Source organism: Bombyx mori, chromosome 11 (assembly GCF_030269925.1).
Source record: "Bombyx mori chromosome 11, ASM3026992v2".
In the NCBI taxonomy this organism is placed as follows: domain Eukaryota; kingdom Metazoa; phylum Arthropoda; class Insecta; order Lepidoptera; family Bombycidae; genus Bombyx; species Bombyx mori.
In genome coordinates this window covers 11,682,079-11,702,889 of record NC_085117.1, presented here as the reverse complement: position 1 = coordinate 11,702,889, position 20,811 = coordinate 11,682,079, and the positions used below count along the sequence as shown (strand labels likewise).

The 20,811-nt window shown below is 35.9% G+C and overlaps 2 protein-coding genes across 4 annotated transcripts; both read left to right on the top strand.

Annotated features, from left to right (window-relative positions):
- Positions 1-521: 521 nt before the first annotated feature.
- On the top strand, positions 522-19,082 carry LOC134199698 (uncharacterized). 3 transcript variants are annotated; one of them, XM_062671142.1, is made up of 2 exons: positions 522-2,022; positions 18,500-19,082. In XM_062671142.1, the coding sequence occupies exons 1-2, from the start codon at positions 522-524 to the stop codon at positions 18,544-18,546; spliced, it is 1,548 nt and encodes a 515-aa protein (XP_062527126.1). In that variant the 3' UTR covers positions 18,547-19,082. The 3 variants fall into 3 exon arrangements, with proteins under 3 accessions (XP_062527126.1, XP_062527128.1, XP_062527127.1); XM_062671144.1 differs by lacking the exon at positions 18,500-19,082 and adding an exon at positions 2,312-2,438 and having other exon boundaries at positions 522-2,001; XM_062671143.1 differs by lacking the exon at positions 18,500-19,082 and adding an exon at positions 2,312-2,435.
- On the top strand, positions 2,363-13,259 carry LOC101743091 (F-box/LRR-repeat protein 16). Its single transcript, XM_021351490.3, has 8 exons — positions 2,363-2,504; positions 4,566-4,926; positions 5,047-5,340; positions 5,412-5,534; positions 6,425-6,593; positions 7,209-7,404; positions 8,188-8,336; positions 9,678-13,259. Exons 2-8 carry the CDS (start codon positions 4,645-4,647, stop codon positions 9,824-9,826), a joined length of 1,362 nt encoding a protein of 453 aa, XP_021207165.1. The 5' UTR covers positions 2,363-2,504; positions 4,566-4,644; the 3' UTR covers positions 9,827-13,259.
- Positions 19,083-20,811: the final 1,729 nt, after the last annotated feature.

Here is a 20,811-nt window from a genome sequence, read left to right as displayed (position 1 = left end):
ATATCAAATCATATCGTCTGATAGTTTTGTCATCGGTGATCACAAAAGTTGTTGAACATTTAATTAAAAATCGGCTTGAATGGTATATAGAAAATAACGAATATCTGTCCCAAACTCAGTTTGGATTTCGAAAAGGTAAAAGTGTGGGGGACAATTTAGGCATATTAGTTACGGATATTCGTAATGCTTTCTCAGATAAAAAGTCAGTAGTTGCTGCTTTTTTGGATATTAATTCGGCTTATGATAACGTTCTATTACATATTCTAAAAAGTAAATTAGATAAATTAAAGGTTCCCTATTTTTTAACTAATTCCATTGTAAATCTTCTTTCGGAGAGGAAAATTATTTTAGATGTTGGCGGCCCTTATAAGCCTAGTAGGCTGGTATGGAGAGGTTTGCCACAGGGGTCTGTTCTGAGTCCTTTATTGTACAATATTTATACATATGATCTAGAAGGTTCAGTCGGAGATTCAGCAAGTTTATTACAGTATGCCGATGACTTGGTTATTTATGCCTCTGATATGTCTGTAAGTACTGCTGAACGATATGTTTCCTCCTCTTTATCTTTGCTAAAAATCTGGATGGATGCAAATGGCCTTGATCTGTCTCCCTCAAAAAGTACTGTTGTACTTTTCACCAAATCCCGTACTCCTTGCTCACTTAATATAACATATGATGGGGATATATTACCCATTAGGAATCAAGTTAAGTTCTTAGGAGCTATTCTTGATTCTAAACTAACGGGTCAACCACACTGCGAATTTGTGGTTAGTAAATGTGAGCGAAACTTGAACATGCTGAGATGTCTCGGTGGGGTTTGGTGGGGTGCTCACCCGGCTACACTGAGGTTGGTGTATAATGCTGTCATTAGAAGTGTACTGGATTTTGGGACCTTTTTCTTAGACCCAGGTAATGTGGCTGGCTTTAGAAAACTAGATCTCATACAGTCTAGGGCTTTGAGGATTGTTTCTGGTGCCATGAAATCGAGTCCGGTTAATGCTCTGCAAATAGAATGTTGTGACCCTCCTTTAAACTTAAGACGTCAATATCTGTCCGATAGATTCATTTTTAGAATTGTTCAGTTCCATAATCATCCCCTCATTTCGAAACTAGAGTTTCTTTCTAAAAAAGTACCCTCTTCACATAAACCTTTACCTTGTCTGTTAAAAAGTTTCCTGAAATTCAAACAATTACAAGCCCCAACTCATTCTTTTCAGGTGCTTCCTTTATTTGGCGCTTCTTATGATTCTCTCTTACTTTCTCCAGTGATTTGCTTTTCTCTTGGCATTGAAAAATCTGATTTTAATGCCAATGAAAATTTTAATTGCAATGTCAATAGTAAATGGCCTAACTGGCATCAAATTTATACAGATGCATCTAAACACTCCAGTGGGTGTGTTGGTGTTGGAGTGTATCACAAACAGTACAACATAGTTCAGAAAATTAAATTACCTCCGGAATCATCGGTCTTTACCGGTGAATGTTTTGGACTATTAAAAGCTCTTGAATATGTGCTGTCTTTCAAACTAAAAAAAACCGTTATATTTACTGATTCCTTAAGTGCATTACAGAGCTTAGCAAAATTTTCACTAAAACTTAACCCTTTTTTTCATGTAATATTTGAATGTAAGAGAAAGCTGTTGCACTGCCAATCACACAACTATTTAGTATCATTTTGTTGGGTACCTAGTCACTGTGGCATATCTGGAAATGTGAAAGCTGACAGTTTGGCCAACAGTGCTACTGTGACCGGTGACGTATACCCGTACAAGAATTTTGGCCATGATCTTGCTGCTTTGCCCGGCATATGCCTCCACAAATCGTGGAATATGTGTTGGGAAGAGAGCGGCCGGATTAAGGGTCGTTTCTTGTATGCTATACAGTCTTCCGTTCCCAGGAAGCCATGGTTTGCCAAATTGTCGTTTGGTAAAACCGCCACTTCTACTATAATTCGTATGCGTCTGGGACATAACAGCCTTCCAGTTCATTTGCACAAACTTGGTATCGTAACTAGTACCGCCTGTGAGTGTGGCGAGAGTTATTGTGACCTGAATCATATTTTCTTTTCTTGTTCTTTATATGATCATTCTTCCTTATATACTTCTTTAGTATCTCTCTCTGTTCCCCTTCCTACTAATATTTCTTTACTTCTTCGAGATTTTAATCCCCTTGTATATAGTATTTTAAGTAGGTTTATATTAAATAATAACATTAAACTATAATTTTGATTTATTTTCCCTGTTATATAATTATTCTGATTTTTTTTGTAAATTCAATTCGTTCTAAATCATTTATGTTTTGTTGCGATAAGTTTCCTTCGTTTTTTATTATTTATAAACTGTAAATAAATAAAACGGCGAATTATAAAAACGTTATTACTTGACGCTGGCTAATGCACAAAACGTGCCAGAGCCAAAAATAAAGAAGAAGAAGAAGAAAATAGCAATGAATTTGTAAAATTTCGAAACAACATGTTGACTTATCGTAAAAAGAAATAATTAAAGGTAAGAATGAATTACCAATCGATTTTTGTTTGTTTTTGCAAAAAATTCGAAACATTGTAAAGCAAACAAAAGTTATATTTTACCTTGAGAATTTAATTTAAAGCTAAAAACTAAATAATACACAAATTCTTTAATATGTTTACCAAAAGAAAAAAGAATAGTGTTTCGTAACGCTCAATCACCTCAAAAATTTAACGCTCTAACTTTTCTTCTGTCTGTAATTGAACTCTCGTATAGTATTTAGTCACAAAGTTTATTATTATTCAACCGTACCATGAACACAAACCACAGAAAATAAATTTAAATACATCGAACAATCACAATTCTTACATAAGTAACTTTGTCAAGTTTTATGCCAGAATTGTCACTATCGAATTTATATATTTTTTATGATTTTATGACTAATAGTTACTAATATAAATAAACCATACCTTGCTCTGACCATGTGAATGAAAGAGATCATGATACTAAAAGTGCTATTAATCTGGCACAGGCGGAATTGTTCTCTATTCAAAACATACTTTGGTTGATAAGCAGTTACTCTCATCGTTCATGGCCCAGTAGTATTGTTTGTTAGAGACCACATTATAACAAATATTTAATTTCATTGCTTGTTAGGCTTCATAGGGGATCGCTTGAATGCAGTAAATTGATAACGATAACTATACAGAAAAGAAACGGCTCAAGAGTAATGCAAAAAATGATACTTTAATCTAATCCAGGGAAATCTCCATTCATCTGATCAAATGACTGCTTATAAATCACCACTATATAATATTATAAAATTATATACAGGAACTGGGAATACAATTTTTAGTAAATACTTGTATTGTAAAATAGATTTGATATTCAAACAAGTAACCTAGAAAATATTACATTATCTTTATCTATTATCTAATAGAATTCTCAGATAATTAAATATTTCTCCAATAAAATGCACACAGGGCAGACGTCGTCAATTATACAAAAAAAAAACCCAGAAAATGCACTAAATTTAAAAATTTAATTTCTTAAGACTACAAAATGCTTCATTCATGCATAGCTAATGCTACCTAAAAAAAAACGGAAATGAGCTAGAAGTCCCATTCAGTAATGAATGATTTCTCAGATTAACTGTTGTGTTAGTTGTTTGATACAAGTCATTTTACTATCATGATTTCTTAGGTTTACCTTAGGGGCCGGTGTTAGCTGTTAATCAGAACACAGGATGCTGACGTATTTGCCGATAGTTGGGGAATACTTTTTTCCAAAATAATATTATTTTTAGCATAATAATAGTACTTAAAAAATTTTATAATGTTTTTTGTGTTAACGAGACTATTATTATCATAACAAATTAAACTAAAAAAGTTATTTTTTATTATTGCTCAGATGGCTGGACGAGCTCACAGCCCAACTTTTTTTTTTTTGTTTAGATGGGTGGACGAGCTCACAGCCCATCTGGTGTTAAGTGGTGACTGGAACCCATGGACATCTACAATGTAAATGCGCCACCCACCTTGAGATATAAGTTCTAAGATCTCAGTATAGTTATAACGGCTGCCCCACCCTTCAAACCGAAACGCATTACTGCTTCACGGCAGAAATAGACAGGGCGGTGGTACCTACCCGCACGGACTCACAAGAGGTCCTACCACCAGTAAAAACCTGGTGTTAAGTGGTTCCTGGAGCCCATAGACATCTACAACGTAAATGCGCCACCCACCTTGAGATATTAGCTCTAAGGAAATATAATATAGGATATAGGCAAGGCGGTGGTACCTACCCGTGCGGACTCACAAGAGGTCCTATCACCAGTAATTACGCAAATTATAATTTTGCGGGTTTGATTTTTATTACACTATGTTATTCCTTCACCGTGGAAGTCAATCGTGAACATTTGTTAAGTACATATTTCATTACAAAAAATTGTTACCCGCCTGCGGGAATCGAACACTGTTGCATCGCAAGATACGAATGCACCAGACGTCTTATCCTTTAGGCCACGATGACTTAAGTAGTACTTAGTAATATAGTAATACTAGTAATACTTTTAACAGCGGAGTGTGTGTTTTTATACAGTAGCGCAGTGGCGGGTTGCGAGCAGGGCGCGTCGGGTGGCGGTCGACCCGCAGATACTATCCGACGCGTTAAAGTCAAAATGTCGTCAGTGTCAGCACAAGGAGTAGTAGAACGCGCCTCGGCAGAGCTCTCTCGACGGATCACTGGACTGGGGTTGCGCGGCCGTAAGCGTTCCCCCAGTGTTGTGGAGCGTATGGCCAATGCACTCTGTGGACCTGCTGCGCCCGCACCCCCTCGCGTTCCGCGCCGCCGGCGACCCTCACCGCGACCTCTTCTTTGGAATCAATTTATTTTGGATGACAGATTTTTAGAAAAGTTTTTTTTGTTTTTTAATTCTGTTGACAGGAGAACCCTTGCACAGGTACTGATTACTTTTTGCTTTATTATTGATACTATTTACTGATCAAACATATCTATATTTACATTTAATATTTACGACTCCTACAGTTAATTGTATTGATGTTAAAAATCAACTACACAGGTATGCACTCGATGGCGCGATATATTGTACTCATCACCACGATGGTGGACGGGCTTGATAGCGGTGTTAGATTGTCGGGAACTACGTATATCTACCGGGTGTTGCATGCAGCGTTTCTACAATTCGCTGATGAGAAGAGGTATTCGTGGTGTCGTTTTAATATCTGCTTCGGATGATGATATTAACGAATTCATTAGACAGTTCCCCTTGTCGGCTCATCATGTCCATGCTATTGGCTTAAAAGGGTGTACTATAACAGATAGGGGGCTCGAAGCTATTTTGGATCACTTACAAGTGAGTCAACCTTAGCATTTTTTTGTAAAGCATCTATCATTACAGAAGACTTACTTTACTGTCCATTTTAGGTACTGTTTGAGTTAGAACTAACAGGATGTAATGAAATAACAGAAGCCGGATTATGGGCATGTCTAACACCTCGAATTGTATCACTCACGCTTACTGACTGCATTAACATAGCTGATGAGGCTGTAAGTATTTAACTTCAATTCATAGATAACTACAGTACAATGTTTTTACTCTTCGAGTCTATTCACCATGATGTATAAATTTTTGTGAAATTAAAAAAAAGGCTTATTTCCCACGATTTTTTGTTTTTGATAATTATGGAATCGATTGCCGTCCAGAACTAAATAACAAATACTTTCAAATGTTATACAAAGATGAATTATTTCTTAGACTGCTTATTAACGCCTTCGCTATGTCATCATTCAATTGACTTTTAAAACTTGACACGATTGAAAAACTTGTAATAAAAGTAATAATATGTCAATGTAAATAATCACACTATCAAATGTCGTTTCATCAACACTGTTTTGAGTAAGTTTAGTGATAAGAAAGTTGCATTCAATTTTATTTAAAACAAGCGGCCCGCTTCGGCTCCGCTCGGGTCTTTAACAAAAATTTCAACGATATTTGACGTTTTATTTTTTTAAATAAAATAACCCTTATTGAGGCATAACTATAATAGTTAGAAATACCTATATGCTGTCGCGACACTTTTTGTTAATAATAATGTGTTCTACAAAGTCGTAGTACATTATTTTATTCTATCACCAATAGTTTTCGCAGGGCACACGATGAAAAGAATATTTTAGGTAATTTTTTTACGCCTTGGGTTACATTATTGGAGTTTTAGTAAGGATCCCTAATTTTTTCAAAAAATATTATAGCCTATATCACTCGGGAATAGTGTAGTTTCCAAACAGTTTAAGAATTTTTCAAATAGGTTCAGTAGTTTCGGAGCCTATTCAAGACAAACAAACAAACAAATCTTTCCTCTTTATAATATTACTAGTATTAGTATAGATTATTATAGATAAATACTACTACATACTAATAACTCGTATTTCATACGAAGGTTGGAGCTGTCGCACAATTGCTTCCGTCCCTGTACGAGTTCTCATTGCAAGCCTACCACGTCACGGATGCAGCCCTCGGTTACTTCTCTCCAAAGCAGAGCGCATCGCTGAGCGTCCTGCGTCTGCAGAGTTGCTGGGAACTCACCAATCATGGTGTTGTTAATATCGGTAAAGATAACATTAATTTTCATTTTATTACCCTCTTTTTTTCCCTACCTAAGCTTGTAGCCTTGAGAGGCTATGCCAACGTAACCGAGCGAGTAGGTGAGCTCACGGGGCTCTAACCTTGGGACATTGCTAACACTAGCCCTAGTTAGGGCAGTGCTTCGCAGAATCTACCATCGAATTGGAAATGTAACCCACAGAAGATCTGGCGAGAAACTCAGTGGGTTAAACTGCCTTCGTATCATATAGAGAATAACATTTAATGACAACTGTTAATAGTAAAGTTTAACATGAAAGCTGTAACTTTGTAGTTAGAACAGCACCGCCCTATGCCCTTCGCTGCTTATTGCTAATTCTATGATATAAAAACATTTCTTAGAACTATTCACGCGCCATCTATTGTAAGTTGATGGTACTATGACAGAAACCTTGGAGCGCTAACCACAATTGTACTAAGATCAATAGTTTAGGAACGCATAGAGGAGGCGGGATTCGAACCCGCGACCCCCTTGTGTAGTGACCATGTCACTTACCACTACACCAGACGGCCGTTAATAAAATCCCTTAAAAAAAATCTTGGTTGAATGTACTGAACGTGCCGTGTTTGTGCTGGCGCAGTGCACTCGTTGCCGAACCTGACGGTGCTGTCGCTGAGCGGCTGCAGCAAGGTGACGGACGAGGGCGTGGAGCTGCTGGCGGAGAACCTGCCGCGCCTGCGCAGCCTCGACCTGAGCTGGTGTCCGCGCGTCACCGACAGCTCGCTCGAGTACATCGCCTGCGACCTCAACCACCTCGAAGAGCTCACTCTCGATAGGTAACGCGTAATCGTTTACTCAAGCTTTTCTCACACACTTTTCGTTGATTCCTTTTTTTTATATTAAATACGGCTAAAACGTTTATTCTTCTTCGTTCTATTGAAATATACTCTTCCCTGGTTCATATAGTCCATGTTACCCTACGTTCTTATTACCTTGACCAACATCTATTGTAATGGAATTTTTCGACATAATTTTTGTTTATTCAAAATGTCTAATTAACTTTAAAATTTGCGTACGTATCAAAGACTGATGACAAGGTAATAATAATGATAATGTACTAGTTTAATAATTTTTTTATTTTTAATAAATTTAATTTAAAATTAACTTCTTAAGGATGTGTGCTGACCAGGATAAAAAAAATACTTTTACAGCAAGCTTGCCATTCGAGCGTGTTTTATTTTAAACTATATATTTTTGTCCGTGATTTTTGTTTATTTTTTTATTGCTTAGATGGGTGGACGAGCTCACAGCCCACCTGGTGTTAAATGGTTACCGGGGCCCACATACATCTACAACGTAAATACCGCCATCCACGTCGAGACATTAGTTCTAAGGTCTCAGTATAGTTACAACGGCTGCCCACCCTTCAAACCGAAACACATTACTGCTTCACGGCAGAAATAGGCACGGTGGTGGTACCTTCCCGTATGGACTCACAAGAAAGAGGTCCTACCACCAATAATGATCATAAAGAAATCACAAACGCGTTGGTAACAGCATTTATAAAATAAACAGTTCTTAAACTCAATATAAATCTACAAAACCTGTGTCCCCTCCAGATGTGTGCATATAACGGACATCGGCGTGGGGTACATCAGCACCATGCAGACCCTGGTGGCGCTGTACCTTCGCTGGTGCTCGCAGCTGCGAGACTTCGGCGTGCAACATCTTTGTACCATGCGGTCTTTACAGTGTCTGTCCTTAGCAGGTATGAGAATTTGTTTAGTCCGTACAAACATACTTACCGGTTTCCAAGAAAATATATAGAGCCAATATATTTTTACATCATAAAACCTCTAGTATTTCTGAGAGATTATTTTTGTGATGCTTGTGTTGTATATTATTTTATTAACTACTAGCCGTACTCGCCCGCTTCGCTGGGCCTTTAAAATTAACATTATTATTTATTGTCATTATTATTAGTGAGTCCAACGCTCATGTAAATATTAGCCTATCCATTAAGTACATGTATTTTCTACATGTATACCAAGTTTCAAGTCGATCGGATGCATGGTTCAGTAGTTATAGCGGAGCATCCATAAAAACCACTGTAGATTTATATATTAGTATAGAATAGATAAATACAAAATAAATATAGAAAATGCTAGTTGTCATTGCCATTGTTAGACAGCCCTCAAACTCATTTTAGGAGTTAGAACAGAAAATTAGAATAGATAAACAGGCATAATAAAGAAGTTATTCATAACATTTCTCGGCACCCGTTTAAGTATCAGACTAATCGCAAAGGTGCGGAGGCATCACCGCGCGGCGCCGGTCTCTTAGAAAAAACTGCCACTTCACAACCAGACTTAAGTTTATGTTTATGTATTTTAATTGTCACAATTCATCATAATTACCTGGCGTAACATTTATCAGTCAGATTACCTAGTGAATACAATTAAATATAAAACTTATATTATGTATATTGAAGAATTAAAAATTATTTCATTAAGTACTATTAAAGATTTCAACAAAGTGAACATTGTGGCCATTACTTTTATATCAAAGACCATCTTGCTGTAGTGCGCTATGTGTAGAGTATGATAACTAAAAAAAAACAAAAAATTTGTTATTCCCAGAGAGATTTTTACTTTGTTAGATATAAATCTAATGAGCCAATAAACGTATTGTTACGCGCTAGGGTTCGGGATAAATAAAATTTCACCAAATTACAACTAAAAACTGTATTCAACACTTAGAACACTTAAACACTTCACAAACACTTTAAAACTCTCAATTCACTCGTTCCGCTTCGCTTCAGATGATCCGTTCGCTGTTTCGCTTCGAGTAGTACCGATTATTGACTGACTGCGTGCCATCCCTACAACGCTTTTATAGCCGATAACGCATCCCTAGAATTATCGAGAATATTTCACACATCTCTAGTAGTAGTTTCCGATATCTGTCAATAGATGGCGTTGTACTTCTCGAGCGTACTAGGTGCTTCAGGTCCTTCGATATTCGTTCGACTATAGATGGCGTTACTCTTACCGGCGTAACAATATTATGATTAGTTAATTTATGTATTGAATTAGAATGATGTGCACAGGTTGTCCGCTGCTGACGTCCGGAGGACTCTCGAATCTGATACAGCTGCGGCAGCTTCGCGAGCTGGAGCTGACCAACTGCCCCGGAGTCTCTCCGGAACTTTTTGACTACATACATGAACATCTTCCTAAATGCGTTATCATAGAGTGAGATGAGATTCCTTTCTTCTCAAACTATGTCGTCGGTCTGAAATGTAACATTGCAATAAAATTGAATTTATATTAAGTAAATTAATTAAGTAAAGAGAAAGTTATATATGAAAATGATTTGTTTACGCTCAGTTCGAATTGCACCTGGAGAATTTACGTTTATTGAGTAGTCGTGATGTAGATAGTGACATTTAAAATATTTATTCTATCGACAACGTGAGTTGTTATATAAAAGTTTGTGAAATATTAACGTTGCTCATTGGTATTGAAGCATTTATATTTTGTTCGGATGTTTTTATTTTATTTAAAATATAGCGAAAGAATATAAAAATGTGAAAATGATCACTGAATTCCAATATTGTATTATTATTGTTTTACTATAAATTCAGTTGTTAAATAATTTAGAAAAAGTGTCTTATCAAGTGCAGGCCTGTCGCGTGACTAAGATTTCGCTACCTGTGAGGATATAGGGCGCCCATCCGTATTTTCTACAATACTTATTGTCCAGTTAAAATCAAACAATACTATTATATCTGAATTGAACAGAACAGAGTGACACTTTGTTTTATGGAAATTGTTAAATATGATCTTCACGTGTAACACATTATAGCGATTAAAAATATCGAGGGATGTAAGGCTATTTGGTTTAAGCGACATTTCGGTTAATACCCGACATTTATCTTTGTAATTAAAGGTGCGTTTTATTGTGTTATTAGTATCGTTAGTATCAACAATACTTCAATTAAGTCTACTCAATTTAAATAGCTGAAGATTTAATTTTGTTATATTTTTGCCCAATTTAATTTAAACCTTAAATGGCTATCCTGGAAAGTTGCCAAAATTTCGCTTAAAAGCAAATAGCCTTTCACCCCTCGATATATTCGTAGTGTATGTAGTAAGCACAGCACCGAAAATAATATGATGACGACTTCAATACAAGTATCTCGTATAGTGATTCAAGAAGTTAACACACTTATACTACGTTTATCTATGTTGTAGTTGTTGGTCTGTTTATGATTTTTTACAATCTAATTTCAGTAATTGGCTTAATGTAGATACAGTATAACTATTGGCTATTGTTTGAGGAGTCCTCATGTAGTTTTTTCATGTTTTCATCTGTATTGGACCGAATGTCACTGACAATGCTCTTCTCGACTGGACCTGTAAAATAGCCACGAACGACAGGCCTGTACTTATTTTACATTAGACAAATAATTTTTGTATATGTACAGTTAAAGCTGTAATGTTTTTGTATTATGCTAAGTTTTGATAATTCGTTTATCATATTTTTTTGTTTACAACGTTTGTTTGTGCTACGAGTTTGCTCAAATTCATTTAAGATCGGAAAAGAATCATATTTTTTAAGTTCGCTCATTTATTGCATGTTGTTTAAAGTATAACATCCATAAATATTAATATATTTAAGAGACACAGTGTTAATCAGTAATTTACATAAAAAAGTTAATTTTGTCTTACACAGTTAAGGGCAGACTTCGATAAAATCCAAAAGCATTGTAATGAATACCAATAATACGATTGCGCCTTTTTATTCAAAAAATATTGTAAGTGATGTATTTTCTGTACCGTGAATAGCTTACCTATGTTCCCTAATCTATCTAATTTGCCGTTTTTTGTTTTACGAAACTATCGGTTCGTAAATTCGTATTCGCGTTGCTAATTACTGGAGTTACTATTTTAGTAACATGTATATTATGGTATTAGACTAAAATAAATCTATATATTTACTAAAAAAAAAAAAACAAAAAAGAGTAATTAAAAAAAAAGCCAAAATATCTGTGAACCCTGCTTTAACTCTTTCTTTGGTAGTGATAATCGGCTTAGTTACTTGAATTTTATTCTTCTAATCTAGTCAAATAGTATTTATATCATAAAAAAGTGTTGTGGTGTTCGTGTCTTATGACTTGCAAATTCATCACATTCCTTTGACATTGATACTTTTATTGTATGCACATTTAATGCAACACATCTTTCATAAAAAAAAAAAAAATTAATCTTTCAAAGACATTCGATTCGAGTACATTGAATATCAAAACAATTATTTTGTAAAAACATTTTATTACCAAACCGTCCGTGTGTAATTAATAATAATCTAGTTGTAAATACAACTCAATTCGTAATAAGATTAAAATTGTCGAAACTAAAATAAGTACACTAATTATAAAATTATCATTTTGCCGGCTAATAATTTCAAACAAGAACATAAAACAGGTTATGTAACTAGCCGAAGTGTTAATACGCATTTTTTTAAACACAGCAGAATCCATGATCCTAGCGATAATTTCCAAGATTCCAGACTACCGCTTTTATTTATCATCCCGTATTAGCTTAGTAGCCGACTACACTTATACCCTAAAGGGGGTGTGTTAAATTTATGATGTGAAAAGAGAAAGCAAAAAAAACACTCTTTCTTGATTTCTTAACAACTTAATAATTGCGATTAAAACTGTTTATCGGCGTCACTGCCAAAACGTCGAGAATAATAATAATATGAAAATAAACAACGCCATGTTACTACGGCTATGTATGAAGACACACAACGCACTAGCTGAAGGCATACAGTACTGACAGCGAGCGTGTTAACAATAATCTCGTAATAACAAACCTTTACATGGCATTAATGTACAAATAATGTTTAAAAGTATGAATATAGCAGTTTATAGCAATTAAGCTGAATTATTATAATGTCTGCATATTGAAATATAGAAACGACGATCATGAATGTATTTAAAAGTTTATGTAGAAGAACACTTGTAGAAGTATTGAAATAAAGTTGCCTTTTATCTTGTAGGAAAATAAATCGTCTATGGTTACTTAATACTATCGAATTATTTAAAATATTTCTATTGATTTCACATCACAAAGTTTAGTGAAAAGTTATAGTTTAAAATAATATCCACCAAACGTCTAAATAAACTCAACCATAGATGATAAACTACTAATATGTACATAATACATTTCTATTAAGATTAATAACAAACACTTTAACATTTAAATTTGTTATAATATCTGACAATTATTTACATTAAGTCTGTGTGTTGTATGTTTAAAATGTTTTTTTGATAAAAATGAATGTCCTATTCAGAAACATTCGATTTATATTCGATGTGTATTAAACATAATTGTTTGGTGTTTGTATAACTGCAGCATATATGTACATTATTTTCCTTGAATCTGTACAAATATAGTAAGTAATGTTGGAAATACATTTTATAACAATTTAATATTGTAACAGTCAATTGATTTTTGTTATTTTAGGTTGAATGTTAATATAAATTTAATTGAATGCACCCGCTAGATATTCGGCTCAGGTCATCGTGCCATGTTTGTGAATTTTGAGTGTTTTATGTCACTATATTATGTACAATTATAAGTGAGATGTTACAGTGCAATATAGATGTATTTGTTTTATAAAATGGTTTTATTGAAATAACTGACTATTAGTATGTATATACTTAATAGTAGTAAAAATTGAATTACGATTTAAAAATCTGCTACATTGTCGAAGTTGATTAAAAATTCAGAAAAGTGCAGACAAAAACAAAAAAATATTTATTATTCAATGTTAACTAATCCTATAATAATTTTATTAAGGACTTGTATTATCAGAAAAATATGTACTATTAAGCGGTAGGCCGCATTAGGGCCGAGTCACATCGGAATGGCAGCGGCCCCCGGCGTCGCCGCTGGCAGCCTCGCGCGGCCTCCAGACTGCACGCGCCTAGTCTCCTCTGGACTAGTTTCTTCATTCGGCAATGATCGTGTAATAAAAATGAATCCCGCAAAATTATAATTTGTGTAATTACTGGTTTTAGGATCTCTTGTGAGTCCGCGCGGGTAGGGACCACCGCCCTGCCTATTTCTGCCGTGAAGCAGTAATGCGTTTCGGTTTAAAGGGTGGGGTGGACGAGCTCACAGCTTATATAAGCAATTTAAAAAAACGTGTGTTTAGAGTGAACATGATGGAATTGGTTATTATACCTAGTCAGGTCATAAATTCTGTCACATGTTTAATGTAAAATAATTGAAACAAGTTTATTCATTATGTAACCATTCATATACCAAAATGAACTTAAGAAAACATAGATTCTTATGACACTAAAGTTTATTCAAAATGACCTCCGTGATTTTGAATACAGGCCTTCAATCTGCGCGGCCAGTCGTCTATCGCAGCACGAACGAGGTCCATGTCAATATCGGCGGCTGCCTTAATCAAGGATGTCTTGAGTGACTCCAAATTGGGATGAGGCTTTGAGCACGCCTTTTCCTCCAAGTGTTGCCATATCTTGTAATCTAACGAATTCAAATCTGGACTGGAGGAGGGCCAGTCTTCGTGCCGGATGAAGTCGATTTCACGCGCCGCCAGCCAGTCTTGTGTGCTCTTCGCTCTATGAGTTGGCGCCGAATCTTGTTGGAATACCCAGTGCCTGTTATTGAACATGGTATGAGAAACAGGTTCTACAAGGTTCGTCAGGACTGTATTTTGATACACCACTGCATTCGTTTTTACACCTTTCTCACAAAAATGTACCTCTGTTAAGCCCCAATAAGAAACTCCCAACCATACCATGAGCGAGGATGGAAAATGACCTCGTTGGACACGCGGAATACGGTTGCTCGCTTCTTCACTACTGTGTGCGTACACCTTATCATTTTGTTTGTTGTAGCTCTCTTGTAGGGTAAAAATTTTTTCATCCGAAAAAAGAATTTCCCTTTATTTTTTTCCCGCGTACCGCTTCAACAAAGCGCGACATCTCTTCAGTCTCAGGTCCATTAGACGAGCATTCAAACGATGTCCTGGTTTTCTTCGATATGCCCGAAGCCCTAAGTCTTCATTTAACACCCTTTTCACCATGGTTCTGCTTAACCCCATCTGAAGGGCCAACAGTTTCTGCCTACGTTTGGGATTTCTTTGAATTCGCGTCTTCACAGCTTTTACCACTTCTGGAGTCCTAACAGACCGAGGGCGACCACTTCTTGACCTGTCATCTACACTAGTCTTCATTGTATCGTTTGATGGTACGATAAACGAATCTTTTGGTTATATTCAAATTTTTCAGTATGTTAAAAATTTGAATTGGCGCGTAACCGCAACGATGCAACGCAATAACTGCAACACGGTCTTCTTTAAGCGTCCACTCCATATTTAAAAATGAGTAAAATTCTAAAAGTATACATTTTTATTTTCATGAACAATTCGAAATTCGAATTCAATAAACTTTTATGTGGCCAGCATTCTAAAAGAAAAGTTTTTACTGTGCGACAATACTTATGACCTGACTAGGTATATACCGCAGTGCCGCGAGCGGCCTCGTGTCGCCGCTGGCAGCCGCGGGCAGAACCACCGACAAGACGCACGTGGCGCGCGGCTGCTCGCTTCACCGCGGGCAGGCGACGGCAGTGTCGCGACCTTTTCTTCTTCTTCTTCTTCTTCTTAATTTTGGCTCGGCACCATTCGTGCATTTGGCCAGTGTCAAGTATTTTACATTTTGTCAACAAAGCGAGGGAAACATATAACGCGAATTAAAATAATTAAATCATACCGGGAATTATACAAAAACAAATCAGAATAATTTCATATCTAAAAAATATATATAACAAAAGAAAACAAATAATATTAAACTACAATTTAATCTTGTTATTTATAATAAATTTATTTAATGCACTATATACACAGGGTCTATTATCTCTAAGAAGTAAGTAAATGTTAGAAGGAAGAGGAATAGAGAGAGATATTAGAGATTCATATAGGAAAGAGTGGTCATATAAAGGACAGGAAAAGAAAACATGATTCATATCGCAGTAACTCTCACCACATTCACAGGCAGCACTAGATACTATGCCAAGTTTATGCAGATGTACCGGAAGGCAAATATGTCCAAGACGCATGCGGATTAAAGACGAAGTGGCAGTTTTATTAAAACATAGTTTGGCAAACCATGGTTTTCTTGGGATTAAAGGTTGTATAGCGTAGAGGAAGCGACCCTTGACCTGACTGCTCTCTCTCCAGCTCAAATCCCATGTATCACGGAGATATATGCTAGGTAAAGCATTCAGGTCGTGTCCGAAAATCGTGTATGGGTATAAATCGCCACTCACAGTTGCCTCGTTTGCCAAACTGTCAGCTCTCACATTTCCTATGATGCCACAGTGGCTAGGTATCCAGCAGAAAGTGACTGTGTAGTTGTTTAATTGGCAATGCAACAACTTTCTCTTACATTCAAATGTTATGTGGAAGAAAGGATTCAGTTTTAAGGAAAATTTTTCTAAGCTTTGTAAAGAACTAAGTGAATCTGTAAATATAACACTTTTATTGAGTTTAAAAATTATAACATATTCTATTGCTTTCAGAAGACCGAAGCATTCTCCCGTAAATATAGATGTTTCTGGTGGTAATTTTATTTTTTGGACTATATTATATTGGTTATGAAATACACCTACTCCAACACACCCTGTGGGATGTTTGGATGCATCAGTATATATGTAATGCCAATTTGGCCATTTAGTATTTACAATATGGTTAAAAGTAGTGTTTACATTACAATCGGACCTATCTATGTTGAGAGAAAAACAAATAGTAGGAGAGAAAAGAAGAGAATCATATGAAGTTTTAAATAAAGGAAGGACTCTAAAGGAATGTGTAGGAGCTTGTAACGATTTATATTTCTGAAAACTTTTTACTAGGCATGGAAAGGGCTTATTAGTAGAAGACAATTTCTCTGACAATAATTCAAGTTTGGAAGGTAAAGGATGATTATAAAATTGAACAATTCGGAAAATAAATCTGTCAGAGAGATACTGGCGTCTAAATCTTAAAGGGGGATCGCAACATTCTATTTGAAGTGCATTAACGGGTGTGGATTTCATTGCACCTGTAATGAGTCTTAATGCCTTAGAATGAATCAGGTCCAATTTCTTAAAACCTGTCACATTCCCAGGATCCAAAAAGAAAGTACCAAAATCTAAAATACTTCTAATAGCGGCGTTGTAAACCAACTTCATAGTAGCTGGATGAGCACCCCACCAGACACCACGTAGGCATCTGAGCATATTCAAATTCCGTTCACATTTTGAAACTACAAGCTCACAATGGGCTAGACCTGTTAGTTTTGCATCAAGTACAACCCCTAAAAACTTTACTTGATTTTTGCTTGGTAAAGGTGTATTATCATAAGTAATAGTAGGTGTGGGAGGATTTCGAGATTTGGTAAAAATAACGCAGCTACTCTTTGACGGAGATAAATCTAGGCCATTAGTATCCATCCAAGTTTTTAAAGAAGATAAAGATGAAGAAATATGCTCACAAGCATTTGTCACAGATTTATCAGAGGCGTATATGACCAAGTCGTCCGCATACTGTAGGATACTAACATTGTCACCAACAGACCTTTCTAAGTCGTGTGTATATATGTTGTACAGTAAAGGGCTTAGTACAGAACCTTGCGGCAACCCCTTCCAGACCAATCTACTTGGTGTATACGGGACTCCAACGTCCAGAATAATTTGTCTCTCGGAAAGAAGATTAAAAATAAAGTTAGTTAAAAGGTGTGGGACATTTAAATTATTCAGCTTTTGTTTAAGAATGGGGAGTAAAATGTTATCGTATGCAGAATTAATATCCAAGAAAGCAGCGACTGTGGATTTTTTGTCTAAAAATGCATTACGTATATCAGTAGTAAAAATCCCCAAGCTATCTGCCACACTTTTCCCCTTTCTAAAACCAAACTGTGTCTGAGAGAGATGCTCACTATTCTCAATGAACCATTCAAGACGATTTTTAATAACATGTTCAACTACTTTAGTAATTACCGATGATAAAACTATTGGGCGAAAAGACTCAACATTAGACTGTGTTTTATTTGGTTTCAAAAAGGGCAGCACTATTTGCCTTCGCCAAGATAAAGGAATGTCACCTGACAAAACTACTTTGTTTATTAAATTTAAAAAGTGACCTAAGCCATTTTCACCAATGTGTGATAAAAAGGAATATGGTATCCCGTCTTCCCCAGGAGCACTGTCCTTTACGTGGTTTAGCACTCCTTTCAGCTCGATCATAGTAATAGGAAGATTTAAAGAAGAAAAGCTATTGGTTTTAACGGGTAGGGAACGGATAATTAAATCTTGGTGTGGTACAGAAGCAGGAGCCAAACGGTCGAGGAATTGATCGGCTAATACAATAGGAAGGAGAAGCGCACTCGAAGGATTTATAGCGGTTCTAAATCTCTTGATGTTTCGCCAAAGAACTGACGAATGTGTTTCAGGAGACAAGGAACTGCAAAAATTCCTCCAACCCTCAAACTTCTTTTTCTTAAACAACTTCCTTGTCTCTTTCATTATCTTCAACAGTGCATCATAATTCTCCAATGACATGTTAATGCGATAGTTCCTCTCAGCAAGTCTCCGCCTAGATATAGCATTAGTGCATTCTTCATCCCACCATGGTGGTGATGACAATTTATTATGGCGCGGCTTTCGCTTAGGAAAAACAGTATCAGCAGCTTGTAATAAAACAGATTTAAAATAGTCCGTATCACAAGTATTTGTATCTTGAAGAAATGTTTCTTCTACTAATGTAGTATATTTGTCCCAATGAGAATCAATGATTTTATGTTTTAATCGCGGCTTTGATGTTAATGCTTCATTTTGTTTATTATAGGGAAAGGAAATAACAATGGGATAGTGATCACTATTGAATGTGGATGACAAAGTAGACCAAGATAATAAAGACGCTAAATTAGAAGTACAAATAGACAGGTCTATAGCACTGATTGCTTCATCAGGCTTAGTGAGCCGGGTAGGGGATCCCGTATTTAAGATACACAGATCATATGAGTCTAAAATATCCAACAATTCATGTCCATAACAATTAGAAAAGGAACTACCCCAAGATGTGTGATGAGAGTTAAAATCACCCAAAATCATGAAAGGATGAGGAAGAAGTGAAATTATATTTCTAATTTCACTAAAGACTCTTAAAGAAGGATGTGGAATATAAACGGAAACATAACAAATATTATTAACAATAGCAGCAATGATAGAAAAATCATCACTGTGTGAAGGAAGAGGAAGAGGAGATATAAGGTGAGAGTTTCTGACAAGAAGGCACACACCGCCATACCCATCAGCCCTGTCATTCCTTAAACAGGAATAGCCAGGGATTTTAAATGTATAATTCGGCTTAAGCCAGGTTTCAGATAAAGAAAGAATAAAAGGTTTAAAAGTATTTACAATATGTACAAGTTCATGTTTTTTACTTATGATACTTCTGCAGTTCCATTGAACTATCCTGTCCATTATGACTATTATTATTATTGTTGGGGTTGAATAAAGTAGCAGCGTTGGTCGGTATGGTTAAATTTGATTGAGATAACAATTTAATTAAAGTTGTAATTAAGTCTATTAAGTTCTGTTCACTCCGTTTGTCAGCATTGGGTGAGGTTTGTAATACACAACCATTAGAGGGTGCGGGCATGTTGTAATCCTTTACAATTGAATTGTGAGCTTCACTGTCATAACCTTTATTAGGTTTAGGTGGGGTTCGTGGTTTAGAAACAACAGTTTTTTTATACGATAATATGCGTGATGGGGGTGAGCCGGGTACAATAGTATTGTCTGTTTGTAAAGTTTTATTCGGAATGGATGTTAAGACATCAGCATATGTTTTATTTATTATTGGGTGAAGTTTTGATGCTTCCATGTATGATAGGTTGTTTTCAGCCATGGTAGTTTTTATTTCTTTTTGCCTAAAATATTCTGGGCATTTTTTGCTTGACGCAAAATGTAGCCCAGAACATAAGCAGCAAGAGCCCTGATCTTCCTCAATATTACAGCTATCACCGGTGTGACCTTGTCCACATTTATAGCATCTTGGTTTGGACCTGCATTTTGTTTTTGTGTGGCCAAAATGACAACAGTTATAGCACTGTATAGTTGGGTAAGTATATAGTTGTACAGGTAAAGAGTTAAAACACATAAAAACACGTTTAGGTAATACTTGGCCGTCAAATGTCAATACAACTGTTTGAGAAGGTTTCCAAGTTGGTTCATTATTTACAATTACCTTATAATTTAAACGTCTGACTTTAATTATATCACCACATCCCATAGGCATATTAGTATTTTCCTTTATATCTTCGGGAGACCACTCAGTTGGAACTCCCCTTACTAATCCCATTCTAGTAATATTAAAGGTGGGTATATATGCTTTTAACTTATTTTCAGATAAACAATTTGACTGGAGAAAGCTGTTGGCGTCTAAATAATTATGAAAAGAAAGAGACATTTTGTTTCTTCCTATCCTTTTCAAACTGCCATTTACAATTTTTTTAAAAGAATTTTTTTTTAAAAACCTGCCGAACACAATAGGATGCAGATTGGTGCCGTCGTCTTCCGCAGACTGTATTTTATGAACATGCACAATGTAAGGGCCACGATCATTGCAATCATAATTAGTCCTGCCTATTTGTGTGGGAGCGTGGGAAGGAGAATTTACGTTATCGGGAGTAGAAGATGGTAAATTATTCATGGGGACCTTTATAAACTCATCATTACAATGACAATCAGTGTTTTTTAATGCATCATTATTATGTTTCCTTTTCCTCTTATTACATTGCTTGCATATCCTATGAAGATAATTTCGTTTTAATTTTCGTTTGGATACCGACGAACAGTCGGAATCCATTCCAGATTCGTTAGAAATTGTAACAAATGCTCCCACAGGGGGCACTGTGCCCCCTGGGTCTGGCGGCTCGTTCATAAAAGTATTCAGAAAAAACTTACCCTACGTAGAAAAGATAAATAATAAATATAGGAATAACACTAATCTAAAATTCACAACTTAGAACTATTCTGATTACTAATTACAATAAATCTACAATTTAATTTGAAAAAAATTTAAAAACCGCGCCCGCCAAGTTCGAACGTTTCCCGCGCTTTTCCGCGACCTTTTCTACCTTTTCAAACGATACT

Excerpts from the sequence above, each read along its gene's own strand:
- LOC134199698 (XM_062671142.1), top strand. The coding sequence starts at position 522 with ATGTCTGTAAGTACTGCTGAACGATATGTTTCCTCCTCTTTATCTTTG. Across the intron at positions 2,023-18,499 it reads TATCGTAACTAGTACCGCCT|GGAAAGGAAATAACAATGGG; the intron begins GTGAGTGTGGCG and ends TGTTTATTATAG.
- LOC101743091 (XM_021351490.3), top strand. The coding sequence starts at position 4,645 with ATGTCGTCAGTGTCAGCACAAGGAGTAGTAGAACGCGCCTCGGCAGAG. Across the intron at positions 5,535-6,424 it reads TTAACATAGCTGATGAGGCT|GTTGGAGCTGTCGCACAATT; the intron begins GTAAGTATTTAA and ends TTTCATACGAAG. Across the intron at positions 6,594-7,208 it reads TCATGGTGTTGTTAATATCG|TGCACTCGTTGCCGAACCTG; the intron begins GTAAAGATAACA and ends GTGCTGGCGCAG.